Source organism: Drosophila bipectinata, chromosome 2R, assembly GCF_030179905.1.
Source record: "Drosophila bipectinata strain 14024-0381.07 chromosome 2R, DbipHiC1v2, whole genome shotgun sequence".
Classification (NCBI taxonomy): domain Eukaryota; kingdom Metazoa; phylum Arthropoda; class Insecta; order Diptera; family Drosophilidae; genus Drosophila; species Drosophila bipectinata.
The window spans coordinates 15,537,148-15,555,513 of NC_091737.1; the positions used below are offsets into that span (position 1 = coordinate 15,537,148).

Below are 18,366 nucleotides of genomic sequence, written 5' to 3' on the forward strand. Positions count from 1 at the left end.
AACATTTAAGATTCAATTGAACCTAGTTGGCTATGGTTCAGTGGACCTGAAATCGATCGTAAATTAATTACTGAAAAGTTCATTGATAGCAGAATGTCAAAATTGGGAAAACCCCCACCCTAAAGCACGAGCCCACCCCATACTGATACTGCCACTGCGTGGGCTACAGAGCGTAACGTCCCTAGAGTCCTGGAATAAAACTCCTCACAATTGAATAAAAGGCAGCTGAGTCCTGAGGCTTCGGTTGGTTGCTGTTACTTTATATGAATCGTTGGCCATGGCCGGGAAGTATGTGTTAAGACATAACAGCTATGGATTTATCACCGAAGGACTGTTCGCTTGGGCTTGGCGGGCGGCTTAGGCGCCTTTTTGGCCAGGGGTTTTGGGGCCGGATGGACTACGATGTCGGGTACTTTAATGTGTTGTTCCACCGCTTCCTTATCAAAAGAGTATCTCGAGGGTCGGAAGTCTGCCACAGGAGGATGCAGGAAAACTATTGGTTGGTCAAGGTTCTCCATATCACCTTTGGGGGTCCGGTTCTCTTCAATGCCCTTCGTATTGACCTTTTGTGATGGTTTTCTAGCCTTGGATGTCATCGGTTTCGTTGCAACTTTTCGGCGCATCTTTCGTGAAATGGGAATGGATTTCTTGGGATCCGTCACCTCCGAGGGAATGTGGCTTTTGTTTACTTCAATTGCGTCCAATATGGGATTGCACTCCGCCTGTTTGCGTCTCTCAGACTGTTGTGTTTCTTGGGATTGGTTCGTGGACTCCGGATGGGCCCAGGACACGCTCTGGAAGCCGGAACTCTGCCGAGGGCAGTAGCGCCGGTCTTTGGCAGAACTGTGTCCTGGGACCTCCCCGAGGCCTTCGAGACCCCCAATCGCCTCCATCGGCATGAGGATGAGGTACTGATTGGCACTACCGTCGTCCTGTAATTTGCAAATGTAATATTGTGCCGAATTTATGTCAAAGAGAAACTTGCAATTGTCAGAGTCCTTGGTATATTCCTGCTTCCTTGTGGTTGGCCGCCGGTTGCCTAGCGGGGTCATGTGCTTGCTCTGAGGATTGGAGTGGCTGGAAACTTGAGTTCGTCGCTTGATCGGCTCCACCATTTGGGATTTTGGAGTAACCGATCCACGACGATTGGGACTTGGCTTAGAAGGTTTAGCAAAAGACGTTGATGCTCCATTATTGTTATGTGTGGGCTTTTTCTTTACAGGTATGGGATTTCTGGCGGAGTCCTGTGAGGATGTTTTTAGTCCCTGTACCTGTTCCTTGAGACTAAACGTGGTCATGTCGTGAACGGGGAATTTCTGGACAACTTCAAACTGCTTATTGTTGATGCTGATTGGGGCAAGTATGGTGATACCAAGGGGAACATTTCGTTTGACTTTTGAAAGAAAAGGACTCTTCGATGAAACCAAACCATTTCCAGCCGAAGATCGCGTAACCCTGACCCCATCTGCTTCTGGATCATCCGCTTTCATTTTCTCATCGGAGTCAGAATGGCATTCGCATACATTTTCTTCAGTTTCCTGGGGCTTTTTATCGTCATCAGTCGACTGCTGGTCTTTTGTTTCATCTGTTGGTGGATTTTTGGTGGTTTTTTGATTTTGATCGTCTTTACCTTTTTGATCCCTAGCATTTCTCTGATAAAGTTCTTCATCACTGCAAAGACAGTCATATTCAGAAAGGTACGGAGATGTTTCTGTTACGTTCATTTCCTTTGGCGGGGCTGGCTTTGGATTCCTATTTCTATCATATGCTTCTTCATTTTCATCATAACCGTTATCAAAATCGTCCCTTTTACTCCGATTGTCATATCTCGGTGCGTCCGATCTTTGGGACCGACCATTGCTCTTTCTCCTGGACGAGGTGGCTGGGGCTTCTTCAATGCATCTACAATCGTCTAAATTTCTCTTTTTTCTCGTGTCCCTTTCAGTATAATTACCTCTGTCATCATCGGAGTAATAGTCGTCATCATATACATCTTCATCTGGGTTAGCTAAATGGTAATTTAAAAATCCTCTTCCTGATCGATCCCCACCCTTGGATGAGTCGTTCTGATACCTTTCTTCAGATTCCTCATCATAAATCGGGTTTCTATATCTTTCTGACCTTTCTTCCCTGAGTTTCTCCTCCCAATCACAGTCACAGTCGTCATTATTGGAACTTTTAGAGCTCGGAGATGCTTTTTTTCTTTTCTCTACAGACCTAGTTCTGGGTTGGTAGCGTGGGCTCTTTGGAGGTGAATTATTTCTAGATTTTTTAGTATAATTCCTTTCGTTGTCACTTAGGATCTTCTCGGATTCGTTAAACTTTCTTCTCGGGTTCCTTCCTTCTCTTTCGTTCAGTTTTGATGAATCCTTTCTTTTGTACTTACAAGTATCATCAGAGCAAAAGTCTTCATCCGCATCCCGATCGTTCTTGGATCTTGTCTTATAATTCTTCTCGTTGTCACTTAGAATCTTCTCGGATTCGGTAGACTTTCTTCTCGTTTCTTCTGTTTCGTTCTTTTTTGATGAATCCTTTTGGTTGTACTTACATGTTCCATCAGAGCAAAAGTCTTCATCCGCATCCCGATCATTCTTGGACCTTGCCTTATAATTCTTCTCGTTGTCACTTAGTATCTTCTCGGATTCGGTAGACCTTCTTCTCGTGTTTCTTTCTTCTGTTTCGTTCAGTTTTGATGAATCCTTTCTTTTGTACTCACAAGTTTCATCAGAGCAAAAGTCTTCATCCGCATTCCGATTATTTTTGTATCCTCTGGTATAATTCTTCTCGGTGTCACTAAGAATCTTCTCGGATTCGGTAGAATTTCTTCTCGTTTCTTCTGTTTCGTTCTTTTTTGATGAATCCTTTTGGTTGTACTTACATGTTTCATCAGAGCAAAAGTCTTCATCCGCATCCCCATTATTTTTGTATCTTCTGGTATAATTCTTCTCGTTGTCACTTAGAATCTTCTCGGATTCGGTATACTTTCTCCTCTTTTTCCGTTCTTCAGTTTCATTCTGTTTTGATGAATCCTTTTTTTTGTATCTGCATGTTTTGTCAGTGCAAAAGTTTTCATCCGCGTCCCGATTAGTAATACGACCTTTTTGAGGTCTTTTCTTAGAATAATTCTTATTTCGATCGTCTTCTTCAGGAAGTATAGCTTCAGTATCAGCATTCCGGTTAGTAGGATTTTTTCGTGATCTTGAAGGACGACGACCATTTGAATAACTCTTCTCTTCGTCATCTCTATAAAGGCATGTGTCTCTAGTGCAGTTTTCATCATTCGTCCGTCTATTAGTTCTACGATCCTTATTTTGTCTTGAAGGGAGGGGTTCATCAGAATAATCCACATTTTCTTCTTCTCTGTAAGGACATTTATCGTTGGTGCAATCGTTGCATTCAAACTGCCGTCTAGTTCTGCGATCCTCTTGGGGTCTATAATGTCGGCGTTCATTTCTATAATTCCTATTTTGATCTTCAACATTAAACGATTCTCGGTAATGTCTCCGTCCATCACCTCCTCTTAAGTAAGAAATACTTTTCAGTCTTGGACACGTTTTATTATTGCATCCAGGGACCTCTGTGTTATTATTTCGATAATTTCTTTGTCGGTTTCTAGCTCCCATATTTGGACAGGTTTCATCGACGCAGTTGTCTTCGTAACGATTGGACGATCCATTTGTTTTTTCATCAAAGGATCTCCTCCTGGAATTAAGATTCTCCTCTTGATCTTCATAATTGCTTTTAGATCTCCCAATTTGTTTCTCCTCCATTGTATCAGAATCATCCTTAGATCTTGGCATTTTATTTGATTTCTTCACTGGTTGTTCATTGTCAGATTCATAGTCAGGTTGCTCTGGACCTTTTGATTTGGAACTTACGCTTCTGTTCGCTTCTTGGTAGCTCCGATCATCTAGAGCTCTTGTCTTGGGTTGAGGTTGGTCATTATCAGATTCATCATTATTAGGCAGAGGAACTTCTGGACCTTTTGACCTTATTTTTGGTTCAGGTTTTTCATTCTCAGACCCATATTCAGGCGGCGCAGGAACTTCGGGCCCTTTCGATGTGGAACTTATGCTTCCTCGATGCCTGTCCTGGTAAATACTATCTTCTGGACCTCTTGATCTGGAACTCATGTTTTCTCTGTTCTGTTCCTGGTAGCTTCGATCGTCTTGAGGCCTGGTCTTGGCTCGTGGTTTTTCATTCTCAGCTTCATAGCCAGGCGGCAGAGGTACTTCGGGACCTTTTGATCTGGAACTTACGATTCCTCGTTGCTCGTCCTGATAATCACGATCGTCCAGACCTTTGGATCTGGAACTAATGTTTTCTCCGTTCCATTCCTGGTTTTTACGGTCGGCTGATGGCATAGGCTTTCTGTCTTCTCGGTAGTCGCCATTGCGTCTGTATTTGGGACAGGATTCAGGACACTTCCCAAATTGCGAAACGTCTGTGGACAATGGATAAGCTTTAAACTTTTGATCCTGGACGTAATTTTCATTTAAGGGCTGCTGTTGAATTTGTTGATTTTCTGGATTCTCATGGCTTGGTACATCCCCTCTTATTCTCCGCCTTTGATTCGAATAATTTGAATTCATTGAACTTTCATCATTGCGATCTATTTTCTGGCGAGGACGATCTTCATATCCAATACGGCAATCTCTACCTTCTCGACAAGCAGCTTCATTACAGAAGTTTTCTTCGAGAAATGGATCCAGTGCGACATCGCGCTGGCTTCTTACTGAAGGTTCTTCATTATTCCCTCTGGAATATGGACGACCTCTACTTCTTTCATCAGAGGATTCTCCAACGTCTGCTCGCTGCCGACCATCTAGGGACTTGTCCTCTTGTTCCGGCATATTATTTTCCCGGGGTAGCTCCTCTAGATTATTTGATGGTATTTTTTGATTGACGACGCCACCGGATTCTTCCGAATACACATTTCGATTATCCGGCGCTCCTCTGTTGGAGGAAAAAGGGCCATTACAAACGGTATCACATGCTAGCTCTGACCGATCATCATTACTCCGCCGATACACAGGACACGTTGACCAGCAGGATTTATTTTGCCTTTTGCACGATTCACACATACCTGTATCCTGTGGCCACATCTCCGTGGAGTAGCAGTACACATGAGCTTGTGGCTCGGCAGTGGATGGATCAAAATTGGTTAGAAACGGACAGGGCACACCCATTTCTCCGTACTGATCTATTTGTGCGGTGGTATCCGGCATTGCTGGGAGGGGATAGCTCGTGGGCCCCTCTTCGTACTGGTTCTGTTGGTAGTAACTGGGCGGTTGATGGGGTTGTTGGCGGAAGCTGTTACACTGGCAATCGCAGGGAAAGCTTGAATAATTCTTTTGCTCGATGTTATAGCGATCCGGAACTTCCATTTGATCATCGTTATAGCGCTCCGTAACTTGCATTGGTGGATTCTCACTGGGTGGAGTCTGGGGCTGTGGGTTTGGCTGATTTTCTTGGAAACGTCCGGGATCCTGTTGGGGCGAATTATTGTTATAGAGCTCTGAATGAACTGCACATTGGCAATTAATGGCCTGGGACTGCCGGCATCGGCAATCCTTTAGCAACATTACATTCAACTCATCTTCGCCAGACTGGTAACGGAAATTCCGATTACAGGATCCTCTGCCGGAATTCTGACTCGGAGAGGAGCATTTATTTTGATTGGATTGCTTGGCCAGTTGAGCTTGCAGACGCCGGCATATTGCCTCATTATTGCGTTCCCAACTGCTACTGCAACATTCCTTTAGGCCGTGATCCGATACCACATAACGATATCGAGGCGTAACTTTTGGACGCCTTTGACCACAAAGATGTGGACTTGGCCAGTCGTCCGAGCCGTTATCCATGTCTACATAGGTACTTTCACTGCATACAGAATCACAGGAACTTTCTTGATATCTAGGACCTTGTGATTGAGGTTGTTGGTAATTTGATCGAAAATTCTGGCGGGGCTGACTACAGCGAGAATATGAACACTGGTCGTCATCGAATTGATTCCTTCTTTGGGGCTTCCTCATCGAGTAATAACTATCATCCTGGCTTAGAGAAGTTAAAGATGGTTCTCTCGGCGCACAAAATCTTTTTCCTCGTCCACAGCACCCTATACAGGGATTCTCACCCGTCTCCTGACCACATTTCACGCAATAGGAGGTGGGATACCATCGATCATTCCCGGAAGCCGATCGGCCTATAATGCCCTCGACACCATCCCGGCTTTTTATTGATAATGATGCCTGCTCGGGTTCCAGGATCAACTTGTAGTAGGTATAATTGTCCTTGGTTTCGCTCGAACCGGGGCATAAAGACACTGAGATCATTCGGTTGAAAAACTTTCAATAAGTACTGTCTTAGACTCACCTGCTCCTTCGCAAATAGTTTCCTCCGAATCGTTCCGTTCGTCCTTTAGCACTAAAGCGTTCACCAGAGACCCTTCATCCTGGGTGCATACAGGAAGTTCAATTACTCTTCTGGGCTGACGAAAAAATAGACATACCCCTTTAGGATCAGTAAGTCCATCCGGGCCTTTCAAAAAATGTAGATCCTCGAAGTACGCACGACGAGGGAGATAGCTATAGCCCTCCAACTGGCTCTTCCGTATGGCGGTGCACTCCTTATCGTAGTAATTGCGAAGAGCCAGTACCTGAAGCTTCACCTGGTCAGGAGTTAGTCCGCTGTTCATCAGCCGAGTTACCCTCCGCCAAGCGTCATCCTTGACGGACGCACTGTGATAACCCGACGACTGGGGATTCCAAAGGCAGTCGTTGTCTCGGTATAGCCGTATAAGTTTCTGGGTATTGTTCTCTTCCTTCAAGCGCTCGAGTTTCAGGTAAGTAGAGTAATCCTTGGGGGCCATCTTGCTCTCAATCCCTCGCACTCGTTCTCAGAATCTCCGGCTTTCAATCTACCATAGTGTAGTCCTGGGTGAAATTTTGAATTTTGATTGTGGTTCAAAGTGTGAAGTATAAAAAAAGCATAAAACGTAGGCTTGGCAACTGTTTTTCGTTGCCAAAGTAAATTTTAAAAATTTTGGCAATAAATGAAAAAGACATTGGCTGATTATTTTAATGTGTTGTGCTGATATTTTATAATTAAAAGATTTGTTTTTTATACAAAACCCGAAAACCCTTAAAATAAAGAATATATAAGAAACATGTTTTTTAAATTAATTTATAAATGAATAAGTTTATCAACGGTTTTAGTTGCTATATTTTTATAACTAAAAAGATAGTACAAATTTTTAGATTTATTTGCAGAATGTTATCCTTTTCTACAATTATATACAAAATATTGAACATAAACTCTTATTTTATAGTTCTTTCCTTTTGAATTAAAAATAACGTTTTTTTTTTTAAATCATTCTGACATTTTGATGAAAGTATCGATAATTTGTGCTGTCAGAAAAATACCAAAAAATTACTGCTTTTTTTAGAGGCTGCCAGACATTTTAAGATAATCGGTGTTTTTATCGATGTGCCTCCACCTCTAGAATGAACAACCCTATGAAATTGGAGTGCCACAAATTCCGACCTACTAACGTATGAAAAGTGCATTTATCAGCCGCACTTTATCATTCCGGGCTTGTGAAAACATAAGCGGCAGACAACTACAATTGCTGGTACCGATAGCCCATAGATCCGGAGCCGTGAGGAAGCAGCGAGACCTGCGTCTGGTATAACCACAAAATTTTCACTGCATCTCAGGCTGAGCCGCCCCAAAAATTTTCTCAAGTGCGAGGGAATCGGAAAATCGGGACGCAGGAATCGGAATTTGCAATTCATCTTGGTTCGGGACCGGAAACCGCGAGTGGTGTGTCTAGCGCTTAAATATCGTGTGTTAGATGAATAGAGCGCCCTGCGCTGGGATTATCCACGTAAACAGCTGTCGCGTTTAGATCTCTAGCGCTAATCTCCGCCAGAAACAGCGCGAAAATGTCCGCGGAACGCGAGATCCCCGCCGAGGACAGCATCAAGGTCGTGTGCCGTTTCCGACCGCTTAACGATAGCGAGGAGAAGGCCGGGTCTAAGTTCGTGGTCAAGTTTCCCAACAATGTGGAGGAGAATTGCATCTCTATAGCAGTAAGTATTGGTTGCTCATTAACATTGATATGTCCTGACACAAGCCCGGACTTAACCTGAGATCTGTCACATCCCCACTCTGTGTTATGCATTAATCTCTGCGTGCTCCGTCATGACGTCATGCCTTTTAGCGTACATTACCCTTCCCATTTCGCCGACCAATTGGAACGGCGGCAGCCGAAAGAGAGAGGCACTGACACCAGCCAGCACTGGTGGCACTGACTAATTGCCCAAGAAATATGAGACAAAAACGCCAAAGAAATACCTGAGATATCTTAGGCAACCGAAAAAAACTACTCCAAATCAATAGGCGTTTTGCATGAAATTGATTTTCCGCAGAGAGAGTAAGCGAGAGGGCGGACCAGGGTGTGTGAGCGGACAAAACAAAAAAACTGAAAAGGAATACCACCCACAAAAGCTGGTGTTTTGGTCGAGAAACATAAATACGAGAGTAGGTGCCCTGCACTGCACAGCCAGCAGCTAGGTAACCTTCTTGCAGCAAACATTTTCTAGAGTTCCAGTCCGCCTCCAGTGCTTACCTCACTTACATTACACTTCCCCACACACATAGTGGCGAGGAGCTGAAAGCGGCACATACACACGCGCCAGTGGTGCTCCCCCAATGCCCCCCTCGGTCGTCCGGCTCTAGTGAGTCATGCACGCCAGCCATAAAAAAAGAAAACAATACAAGCAACACTGGGAGGCAATGGAATTTGCTTGTATAGTTTTTGGCGCTTTCTGACATGAAATCCATTTCATAACTGAGCGTTGAACCCGCTTTGGTTTTCCTCAAAACCGGGGAACAGGTGTAGTCCATCATTTTTCCTGGAAATACATAGCAGTTTAGCAATTGAACCAGTTCTACCGGGAGAACCGAAAAAGTCAGCATTTATTTACCTCAGCCCAGCACAGTGGTGGAACTAGAATCAATCTTAAGAGCGGGGGGTTAGTCTTATTATTTAAATGTTAATTATTTAAATTAAAGAAATTAAATTAATTGGTTTTTGGTTTCGTTGTCGAGTAATTTAAGTAGAAATAATTGGAGGGAACTGAATCCCCTCTAGCCTACGCCGCTGTCGTCTTCATACATATAGATTATCATTACTGGCACTTCTCTCTCTCCGACTATCTCTCTTTCGCCGCTCGTTATTCACTATTCTTCCCCCCCCCCCCCCCCCCCCCCCCCCCCCCTCCCATTTCTTCCTGATGCTCATAATTACAATCTGCTTCGCGGCCATGCGTTGAAAATGATTTGAAAGCAGTCAGGGGGAAAGCAGAAAGGGGGGAAGGAGGGAATCTCTGAAAGAAATTTCACCGCATCTAATACATACACCGGGAGAAACTACTACCAAACGCTAAACCCAAACCCACTCATCTTACTTCGCAGGGCAAGGTCTACCTGTTCGACAAGGTATTCAAGCCAAACGCATCGCAGGAAAAGGTGTACAATGAGGCGGCCAAGTCCATCGTCACGGACGTCCTGGCGGGATACAACGGCACGATCTTCGCCTATGGCCAGACCTCGTCTGGCAAGACGCACACGATGGAGGGCGTGATCGGGGACTCGGTGAAGCAGGGTATCATTCCTCGCATCGTCAACGACATCTTCAATCACATCTATGCGATGGAGGTGAACCTGGAGTTCCACATCAAGGTTTCCTACTATGAGATCTACATGGACAAGATCCGGGACCTGCTTGATGTCTCCAAGGTGAACCTCAGCGTGCACGAGGACAAGAACCGTGTTCCCTACGTCAAGGGAGCCACAGAGCGGTTCGTCTCCTCGCCGGAGGACGTCTTCGAGGTGATCGAGGAGGGAAAATCCAATCGTCACATTGCTGTGACAAGTGAGTCCATATCTCCATTTGTGGTCTGGAAAAGAGCTACTTTTGTAGGGTTTATTGGTTTATAAAAAAAAGACACCCTTATCTTGGCATATCATGGATTTTATTTATTTATTTTTTTATCATTTATCTTTTATGATGTTTATTTTGTAACTATATCTTTTTATGCTTGGATATCTATGTCATATAGAAAATTAATATTTAAGGAATGCTCTTTTTCCAGACCCCATCTACTACTAACTTATTTTAGAACACCGACTTAAACAATAAACTCTTTCCAGACATGAATGAACACTCTTCACGTTCGCATTCAGTATTCCTCATCAACGTTAAGCAGGAGAATCTGGAGAACCAGAAGAAGCTCTCCGGCAAGCTCTACCTGGTGGATTTGGCTGGTTCCGAAAAGGTTTCGAAGACAGGAGCTGAGGGTACGGTGCTCGACGAGGCCAAGAACATCAACAAGTCCCTGTCGGCCCTCGGAAACGTGATCTCGGCGCTGGCTGATGGCAACAAAACGCACATCCCATATCGTGACTCCAAGCTGACGCGTATCCTGCAGGAGTCGTTGGGAGGCAACGCACGCACAACCATTGTCATCTGTTGTTCGCCGGCCAGCTTCAACGAGTCCGAAACGAAATCCACCCTGGACTTCGGCCGTCGTGCCAAGACCGTGAAGAACGTTGTCTGCGTCAACGAGGAGCTGACCGCCGAGGAGTGGAAGCGACGCTACGAGAAGGAGAAGGAGAAGAACGCCCGACTCAAGGGCAAGGTGGAGAAGCTGGAGCTCGAACTGGCGCGCTGGCGGTCGGGAGAGACCGTCAAGGCTGAGGAACAAATCAACATGGATGATCTCATGGACGTCAGCACGCCGAATCTTGATGTGGAGGCGCAACAGCAGGCGGCGGCGGCGGAGGCGGCTGCCAGCGCCGCTCAGCGCACCGCTCTGGCCAACATGTCCGCCTCGGTAACTGCGGACGAACGCGCCCGCCTGGCCACAGAGTGCGAGAGGCTTTATCAGCAGCTGGACGACAAGGATGAGGAGATCAACCAGCAGAGCCAGTACGCCGAGCAGCTGAAGGAGCAGGTCATGGAGCAAGAAGAATTGATTGCTAATGCGCGTCGGGAGTACGAGGCTCTGCAGTCGGAAATGGCTCGCATCCAGCAGGAGAACGAATCAGCCAAGGAGGAGGTGAAGGAGGTGCTGCAGGCCCTCGAGGAGTTGGCCGTTAACTACGACCAGAAATCTCAGGAAATCGACAACAAAAACAAAGACATCGATTCCCTGAACGAGGAGTTGCAGCAGAAGCAGACCCTGTTCAGCACCACTTCCACGGAGCTGCAGCAACTTAAGGACATGTCGTCGCACCAAAAGAAGCGCATCACCGAGATGCTGACCAACCTGCTGCGCGACCTCGGCGAGGTGGGCCAGGCAATCGCCCCTGGCGATTCGGCCATCGACCTGAAGATGAGTGCCCTGGCCGGAACGGACGCCAGCAAAGTGGAGGAGGACTTCACCATGGCGCGCTTGTATATCAGCAAGATGAAGACGGAGGCCAAGAACATGGCGCTGCGCTGCACCAACATGGAGTCTCAGCAGAGTGACTCAAACAAGAAGATCTCCGAGTACGAGAAGGACCTCGGCGAGTACCGTCTGCTCATCTCGCAGCACGAGGCACGCATGAAGTCGCTGCAGGAGTCCATGCGCGAGGCGGAGAACAAGAAACGCACCCTTGAGGAGCAGATCGACTCGCTGCGCGAGGAATGCGCCAAACTCAAGGCCGCCGAACACGTTTCTGCCGTCAATGCGGAAGAGAAGCAACGCGCGGAGGAGCTGCGTTCCATGTTCGACTCCCAGATGGACGAGCTGCGCGAGGCTCACACTCGCCAGGTGTCGGAGCTGCGAGACGAGATTGCTGCCAAGCAGCACGAAATGGATGAGATGAAGGACGTTCACCAGAAGCTGGTCCTTGCCCACCAGCAGATGACTGTCGACTACGAAAAGGTGCGCCAGGACGAGGCCGTGAAGTCAACCGAGCTGCAGAACATGATCCTCACCAACGAGCGTCGGGAGCAGGCGCGCAAGGACCTTAAGGGACTCGAAGACACCGTAGCCAAGGAGCTACAGACTCTGCACAATCTGCGCAAGATCTTCGTGCAAGACCTCCAGGTATGTTCATATTTAAGAATGTCCTCTTTGGTTACCATCTAAAATGCTCATCTCCCACCAGGCACGCATCCGGAAAAACGTGGTCAATGAGGAGCCTGAGGAGGATGGCGGCTCTCTGGCTCAGAAGCAGAAGATTTCGTTCTTGGAGAACAATCTGGACCAGCTGACCAAGGTGCATAAGCAGTTGGTGCGGGACAACGCCGACCTGCGCTGCGAGCTTCCCAAGCTGGAGAAGCGCCTGCGTACGACCATGGAGCGCGTGAAGGCGCTCGAGACGGCGCTGAAGGAGGCAAAGGAAGGTGCTATGCGGGACCGCAAGCGCTACCAGTACGAGGTGGACCGCATCAAGGAGGCTGTGCGACAGAAGCACCTTGGCAGGCGCGGACCCCAAGCGCAGATCGCCAAGCCGATTCGCGCTGGCCAGGGGGCCATCGCCATCCGAGGAGGCGGTGCCGTTGGAGGTGCAGGAACAGCGCCGCTGGCTCCGGCTAATGCTGTCAACTCGTAGATCCAATCAACCTCCATCGCCGCCCAGTTCAGCTCCGCTTTACACTAAACTAAATGGATTACGTTATACATACTTAACATAAATGCCTTCGCTTAGAAAGATGTCGAGTCCCGATCATATGCCGCGCTTTAAATATACATACGAGTACATAAAAATAAATATTAATTTAATTAAATGAATGTGAGGAGCCCGGAAATAACTAAATTTTACAAAGAAGAGAAAACGAAATAAAAACCCCACAGATAAGTAAGGACATCTAATTACGTTAAGAGTATTTATAAACTTTTCAAACATAAAACTAAATAAAAGTCGCAGACAAATTAAGGTCTATTCGGTTTGATTCTATTTTCAGTCAAAAAAACACATATTGAGGATCATTTGGAGGTCGGTATTGCTTTGCAGCTACAATCTCATGTTATAGCCGGTGCCACCTTCGTTGTGGAGCTCCCAATCCTCTGGAGAGTTCACCACCTGCCACTCGTACCACACTTTCTCGGGGTCTACGCGGCGCCAGAACTTGATTGATATGGTGTCGCCCTCTTTCAGAGTTCTGGGATACTGGAAAATGAAACAAATTCCGATATATTCTCTGAATATGGACCTCAAAGAGACCTCGAAGATATAACTTACAGTTGGGAAAAACATGGGGAACCAGGAAAACATGCCATCCGTGTGCGTCAATGGGTTAATGCTCAGACAGATGTCCTTGTACAGGTGGGTGTCGAAGTACCCACCTACGCCGTGCATGACGCAGTCCTTCTTCACCTTAAACGTTAGCACCTTGCAGCGTGTGTTATCAATCGTCTCCTCGCGATTGGGATGCGTGAACTCAAACAAGGATTGGGGTTCATCGATGTGATACACATTCTTCAGAAGAACCACATAACCATAATCGAAGGCAGGTATAGAGCTCACCAATTGGCACACATTCTGATGAAGCACCACAGACATCAACGGGTTGATGTAGGAAGTGGACTTGTACGGTATACTAATGCCATCCGGCTTCAGAAGCTTCTGTGCACAGTCAAGGCACTCTGGTGACAGTTCATTGTCGCCGAAGGAACCCAGTAGCTCAGACACCAGGATGTCGGCCTTTTCGGGAGGAGAGAAATCTCTCATGTCCTTGGAGAAAATGTGCACATCTGTGCGGATTACGAATTGGATTAGATGCACATTTTGAGATAGTAGGATAGCTTACCCTTGTTGGTCCACAGCGTCTTGAGCATGTGAGAGAGTGTGCGAATGGCATTGGGATTCTTCTCGATGATATACAGCCGCACTTGGCGCTTTGTAATCTGGGCGGCATTCAGTATAGCTCTGGCAATGGGGCCACGTCCTCCTCCCAGCAACATGACTACGGTCTGTTAACACAAATACTATTTATAGACGCAGTTATTGGTTAGTTTCCAGCGGACTTCTTACCAACTTCTTCTTAGCCTCTTCTTCGGTAACTCTGTCCAACAAAGCCGCCTGAACGGCATCTTGGTAGAGCTTGTACTTCACAGGATCGCTTTCAAAAACTTCATAGGTATAACTATCTAAATTTTCACTGAGGGGCTGCAGAGGTATCTCCAGCATATTTTCATAACTGTCAAATAAAAAGCGATAAGTACTGATGAATTGTGATCAAGGCTCCTCGTCCTTACCTGTTAAGCACATGGGTATCACAGTTCTCGTTAATCAGCTTCTTCAGGTAATCGGCATACTGAGACAAGGCTTTGTCGTTGGGATTGGTGGAAATAATTATGTTGGCCCGCACCGATATGAAATGACCGATGATAACCTGCCACTCTTTCTTTAACACGCAGTAGTTGGCGCGGTTTCGGACGAACAGAGAGGATGGAATAATGATGGCTTCGATAGGCTCTCCCAGCCAGCGTCGGACTGTCTCCTTGTCGGGACGATCCGAGTCGTTCAGCTCAACAACAACCTTCACCTTTGAGTTCTGATTGACGGCCAAGCGCAGTTCGTTCCACCAGTGCCAGGGATCGTTGGCCTCCGCCTTAGAAATCTCTTCTTCTGTGGCGTCTTTGCAGTGCTCGAATGTGGCTAGCTTGGGATTGGTGATTGGCACTTGAATGAACCAGTTTCCTAGGGGGAAAGTGTCTTTGTATTAGGCGTTACCACTTCCTGCTTCTGCCTCCAGTGCTTACCCTTTGTTTTGGACAGGACAATCTCGGCCAGATTCGTGTTTTCCGGGCCGCGCAGCCGTACCATCATGCTGCCAACATTTTGAAGGTGCTCCGCCCAGGCAATGTCGCGCAGTAGAATCTCCTTAGAGTACTCACGCAGCTTCACATTTGGCGAGTCGACATCTACATCGGACAGCTTGAATATTACCTTGGAGTTCCAGTCGGTGGCACTCAAAATTGTCGCCGGATAGGTAGGGTCAGATACATGTGGATCAAATGGTGAGATATTTGGGTTGATCGAAATGGCCACCACATTGTAGTTGTTCGAATTGGCCTTCTCAATCAACTTTGGAATGTCGCTGACACCGTCCTGGTGCAAACACACGTAGTAATTCATTTTTAACGTTTTGCAAGTTGCAACAGCCGGTGCTTCAAATGGACAAAAAAATGCGGTGACAGATTCGGTGTGACCGGGTTGTGTAAATTTTTACATACCGCTAGATGGATTAGTGTTGGTTAACACCAGCTGATTGATAAATAAATAAACACGAAAAAATAGAGCCATAGTTTATTTATAATTGTTTTTAGATGGTTTTCGGCATGTAACCCGCTCTATTAAATGGCTAACCGCGATGTTTTCTCCAAAATCCTGCCAAATGTCAAATTGGCCACTCGAATCGATGCCGAAGGGCGTGAAGTCCAGGTGAGCTTATCCCAACTAATTGGTGTTTACCTTTTTTAACTCGTTTCTCCTTCCAGGTGGAGCGTCGCGAGGACACGGATGCCACAGCCAAGGAGCAAGATACGTTCGACATTCTCGTGGCAGCCGGATATTACAGGGCTCGAATCAAGGGCTTATCCGCCTTTGACAAAGTTGTGGGTGGAATGACATGGTGCATCGAGTGCTGCGACTATGATGTGGATGTGGACCTGCTCTTTCACGAAAACCTTTCTATTGGACAGAAGATGTGAGATCGGTTTGAAGATAATAAGCCTTCAATTATGCTAATTATGTTTTTTAGTGCTCTGGTAGAGAAGATAGTATCTGTATTAATTGACATGAAGTGTCCACATAGTTTGGAGCCCCATCAAGTACAAGGCCTGGAATTTCTTGCCATTCATCCTGTCATCCAATGGCTGGTGAAGACCTCGGTAGATTCTTCAGAAGGATAAAAATGTACAGAAGCTTATGAAATTATATTCTTAGGTTGAAAATCGAGCGGAACGAGCACAGCGCCTGAAGAGATTTGCCATTGGCCAGTTCCACAATCATTATCAGTATAAAAGCGACAAGGACAATTTGACCAAGATACGACTGGCCTCCGCTAACATAAAAGTTATACAGGATCTTTATGCGCCCAAGAGGTTATATGAACGTCAAGAAGCCCCTGCTGAAGATGACGTTTCGCGGGTGCGTTTAACTCTTCTGGAATATGGAAATCAAGTGCCAAGTTTTAAAAGCGGTGCTGATAAAAAGGCATTTCAAAGCCCAGGAGAAGCCGCTGAGGTGTGTATTCCTAATAGATCCTAAAAAACCACTCTAACCATAGATAATTTTAGCTTGATCTTGAGGAATATTTGCGCAGTTTATCTCTAGTTAGGGACGATTTTCCAAGCAACCAGAAACGCATAGATCTCGATCCAAAAGCCCGACACGAACTCCAGCAGCACTATGCTGATTTTAAGATCGAGATGGAGACAGACGCCAAGGAATTAAAAGCACAAAATCAGCAGAAGCGACTGGAAGCCGCCAAAATAGCCTTCGAGCATAAAGTTAAGCGTTACAACAAGGACAACGAACAGCTTAAGGAAGCTGAAGATGAACAGGCTCAAAAGACCAAGAAAGTAGAAGATCAATTAAATACTGTAATTGCTGAGCTCAAATCACACAAAGACATAGAAGAGCAATCAGACCCAAGGTAAGTTTGAAAAATGTTCTTGTTTTTATAATATTTATACCTAATAATACTTTCAGGCTGTTGGAAAAGGTTCAAAAGTTGCTGCAACAGCACGAAGAGCTAAAGAAAAGCGAAGCGGATTTCAAAGAATCCTGCAGAACGGATTTAGCCACCTTACAGCAACAAATTGAGTAAGTTTATCTTAAAAAAGTCCTAAACAACTTTTACTTATAAGTTAATGGTTATAATCATTTATTTTCAGTGACCTGGAAGCTTTTAGTGCACAGGATGCGGAAGCTCAGGCTGCAGCCTTGGCTGCCGAGGAGCAGCGTCTCAAGGAGCTGCGCTTACAGTTGGCTAAGCGGAATCGCGGAATAGTGGCCATTGAACGGAAGCTGGACGCCATACCCGATCGCACAGAGCTGGCCCAGTATCAGCGCAGATTTCACGAGCTGCACAACGAGATGAGCGGCAAGCACCTGGAAACAAAGCAATATTACATTCTATACAATACACTTAATGACAAAAAGCGCTATATGGAAAAGGAGCTGACACTCCTGAACTCCATTTGTGAGGCCTACAACGAGGGAATGATGAGTCCGCACGGCCGGGAGGACTTTATTCGCCAGTTCGAGTCGATTGTGGACGGAGTCAAGAGCGCCCAAGACAAGGTGCGGCACAAGTACAACGAGGAGCGAATGCGACGCGACGAGCTGAATGAGGAGCTGCAATCACTGCTGGAGATCCAGCGGCAGTACGCTTTGGCTGTCAAGCAGCTGACACGTGAATGCCAGCGATGCGAGGAAATGCAGCAACAGCTCAAGTCAATTAAGAGCAGGACCAAGTCCCAGGCCGTTTAACAAATTAATTAATACGAAAATCTCCTAGCGAAATCGTTCAATAAATTGTGTACTCATAATCATAGTGCAATTATCCAAGATGCCATCTGTATAGTATGCTGTCAACCCAAGGATTTTGCTCGAGCGGATCAAGTGCGCACATTTATCAAGCTCAACTTTAACCTTTGGCCCTTTCGCCTCTCATATTTCACATTCGCATATATTCGAGTATTTATGGAATTCCTGTCACAGCTAGGTCAGCAGTTTATTTCCATATAACGCAGATAAGAGCAGCGTGTGCACCCCAAAAAATTTGCATATTTGCATTGCCGGGAGTATGTACTGCAGCCAGCTCACTTTCTTCCATTCCATTTGGTACTCTAATTAATATGCAGGCCGCTTAGTGGCATGCCGAGCAATCAGAGCCACTTCAGGACTCCCGGACAGCAGCTGCTGCTTGCTGTTAATTAATGTCCTTGCACCTTAACATTGAATTCAAGCTGAGCAATTGCAATTACATTTTATTGCGCGGCAATCAATTCCATTCAACAAGTGACATTGAGACAGCGCCTTGGGGCAGGAAATCTGTGGGAATTGTGGCTTACTTCCGGGACCTTCGGCCAGTTGTTGCTCAAGATAAATATCCAGATCCCGACAAATATTTAAAGCCTGGCGGAGACCTCGAGCAAAGGTTATCCGAAGTCCTTGACAGACATTTCTATACTAACTTTATGGGAACTCTGCTCCCGGTTGAATGTATGGGACCTTTAACTTCCCATGCTACAACTGACTGGCTTATCGAACCCTGAACACGCCCATGAAGAACCAGTCAGGCATTCCCGCCCATACGTATAAGTGTGCACTAGAAAAAAATTATTAAACTTA

General features: G+C 46.1%; 4 protein-coding genes across 6 annotated transcripts; 2 read left to right on the top strand and 2 right to left on the bottom strand.

Moving 5' to 3' along the window:
• Positions 1-137: 137 nt before the first annotated feature.
• LOC122321085 (trichohyalin) lies at positions 138-7,021 on the bottom strand. Of its 2 annotated transcripts, XM_070278129.1 has the most exons (4): positions 6,512-7,021; positions 6,376-6,454; positions 986-6,325; positions 791-932 (listed from the first exon to the last, which is right to left on the bottom strand). In XM_070278129.1, coding segments are annotated over exons 1-4 (5,781 nt in total). In that variant the 5' UTR covers positions 6,872-7,021; the 3' UTR covers positions 791-930. The 2 variants fall into 2 exon arrangements, with proteins under 2 accessions (XP_070134229.1, XP_070134230.1); XM_070278128.1 differs by having other exon boundaries at positions 138-6,325.
• A 453-nt stretch (positions 7,022-7,474) lies between these two features.
• On the top strand, positions 7,475-12,936 carry Khc (kinesin heavy chain). Its single transcript, XM_017241997.3, has 4 exons — positions 7,475-8,093; positions 9,481-9,940; positions 10,219-12,104; positions 12,166-12,936. The coding sequence occupies exons 1-4, from the start codon at positions 7,947-7,949 to the stop codon at positions 12,610-12,612; spliced, it is 2,940 nt and encodes a 979-aa protein (XP_017097486.2). The 5' UTR covers positions 7,475-7,946; the 3' UTR covers positions 12,613-12,936.
• Positions 12,937-13,008: 72 nt separating this feature from the next.
• Positions 13,009-15,226, bottom strand: csul (protein arginine N-methyltransferase 5). Of its 2 annotated transcripts, none has more exons than XM_017241998.3 (6): positions 14,766-15,226; positions 14,259-14,718; positions 14,035-14,200; positions 13,811-13,973; positions 13,243-13,754; positions 13,009-13,170 (listed from the first exon to the last, which is right to left on the bottom strand). In XM_017241998.3, exons 1-6 carry the CDS (start codon positions 15,139-15,141, stop codon positions 13,015-13,017), a joined length of 1,833 nt encoding a protein of 610 aa, XP_017097487.2. In that variant the 5' UTR covers positions 15,142-15,226; the 3' UTR covers positions 13,009-13,014. The 2 variants fall into 2 exon arrangements, with proteins under 2 accessions (XP_017097487.2, XP_070135325.1); XM_070279224.1 differs by having other exon boundaries at positions 14,259-14,703; positions 14,766-15,225.
• Positions 15,227-15,252: 26 nt separating this feature from the next.
• Positions 15,253-17,580, top strand: fidipidine (coiled-coil domain-containing protein 93). The gene is made up of 7 exons (XM_017242000.3): positions 15,253-15,447; positions 15,504-15,712; positions 15,767-15,896; positions 15,952-16,251; positions 16,305-16,663; positions 16,720-16,833; positions 16,905-17,580. Exons 1-7 carry the CDS (start codon positions 15,364-15,366, stop codon positions 17,500-17,502), a joined length of 1,794 nt encoding a protein of 597 aa, XP_017097489.2. The 5' UTR covers positions 15,253-15,363; the 3' UTR covers positions 17,503-17,580.
• Positions 17,581-18,366: the final 786 nt, after the last annotated feature.

Bases quoted from the DNA above. Each gene is read 5' to 3' on its own strand.
- LOC122321085 (XM_070278128.1), bottom strand. From the start codon at position 6,871: ATGGCCCCCAAGGATTACTCTACTTACCTGAAACTCGAGCGCTTGAAG. The intron at 6,455-6,511 runs GTATGTCTATTT...GTATGCACCCAG, and splicing joins GACTTACTGATCCTAAAGGG to GATGAAGGGTCTCTGGTGAA. The intron at 6,326-6,375 runs GTGAGTCTAAGA...GAATGATCTCAG, and splicing joins AACTATTTGCGAAGGAGCAG to TGTCTTTATGCCCCGGTTCG.
- Khc (XM_017241997.3), top strand. From the start codon at position 7,947: ATGTCCGCGGAACGCGAGATCCCCGCCGAGGACAGCATCAAGGTCGTG. The intron at 8,094-9,480 runs GTAAGTATTGGT...CTTACTTCGCAG, and splicing joins AGAATTGCATCTCTATAGCA to GGCAAGGTCTACCTGTTCGA. The intron at 9,941-10,218 runs GTGAGTCCATAT...AACTCTTTCCAG, and splicing joins TCGTCACATTGCTGTGACAA to ACATGAATGAACACTCTTCA.
- csul (XM_017241998.3), bottom strand. From the start codon at position 15,141: ATGAATTACTACGTGTGTTTGCACCAGGACGGTGTCAGCGACATTCCA. The intron at 14,719-14,765 runs GTAAGCACTGGA...CCTAATACAAAG, and splicing joins TGTCCTGTCCAAAACAAAGG to ACACTTTCCCCCTAGGAAAC. The intron at 13,171-13,242 runs GTAAGTTATATC...TTCATTTTCCAG, and splicing joins TCCCCATGTTTTTCCCAACT to TATCCCAGAACTCTGAAAGA.
- fidipidine (XM_017242000.3), top strand. From the start codon at position 15,364: ATGGCTAACCGCGATGTTTTCTCCAAAATCCTGCCAAATGTCAAATTG. The intron at 15,448-15,503 runs GTGAGCTTATCC...TTCTCCTTCCAG, and splicing joins CCGAAGGGCGTGAAGTCCAG to GTGGAGCGTCGCGAGGACAC. The intron at 16,834-16,904 runs GTAAGTTTATCT...ATTTATTTTCAG, and splicing joins ACCTTACAGCAACAAATTGA to TGACCTGGAAGCTTTTAGTG.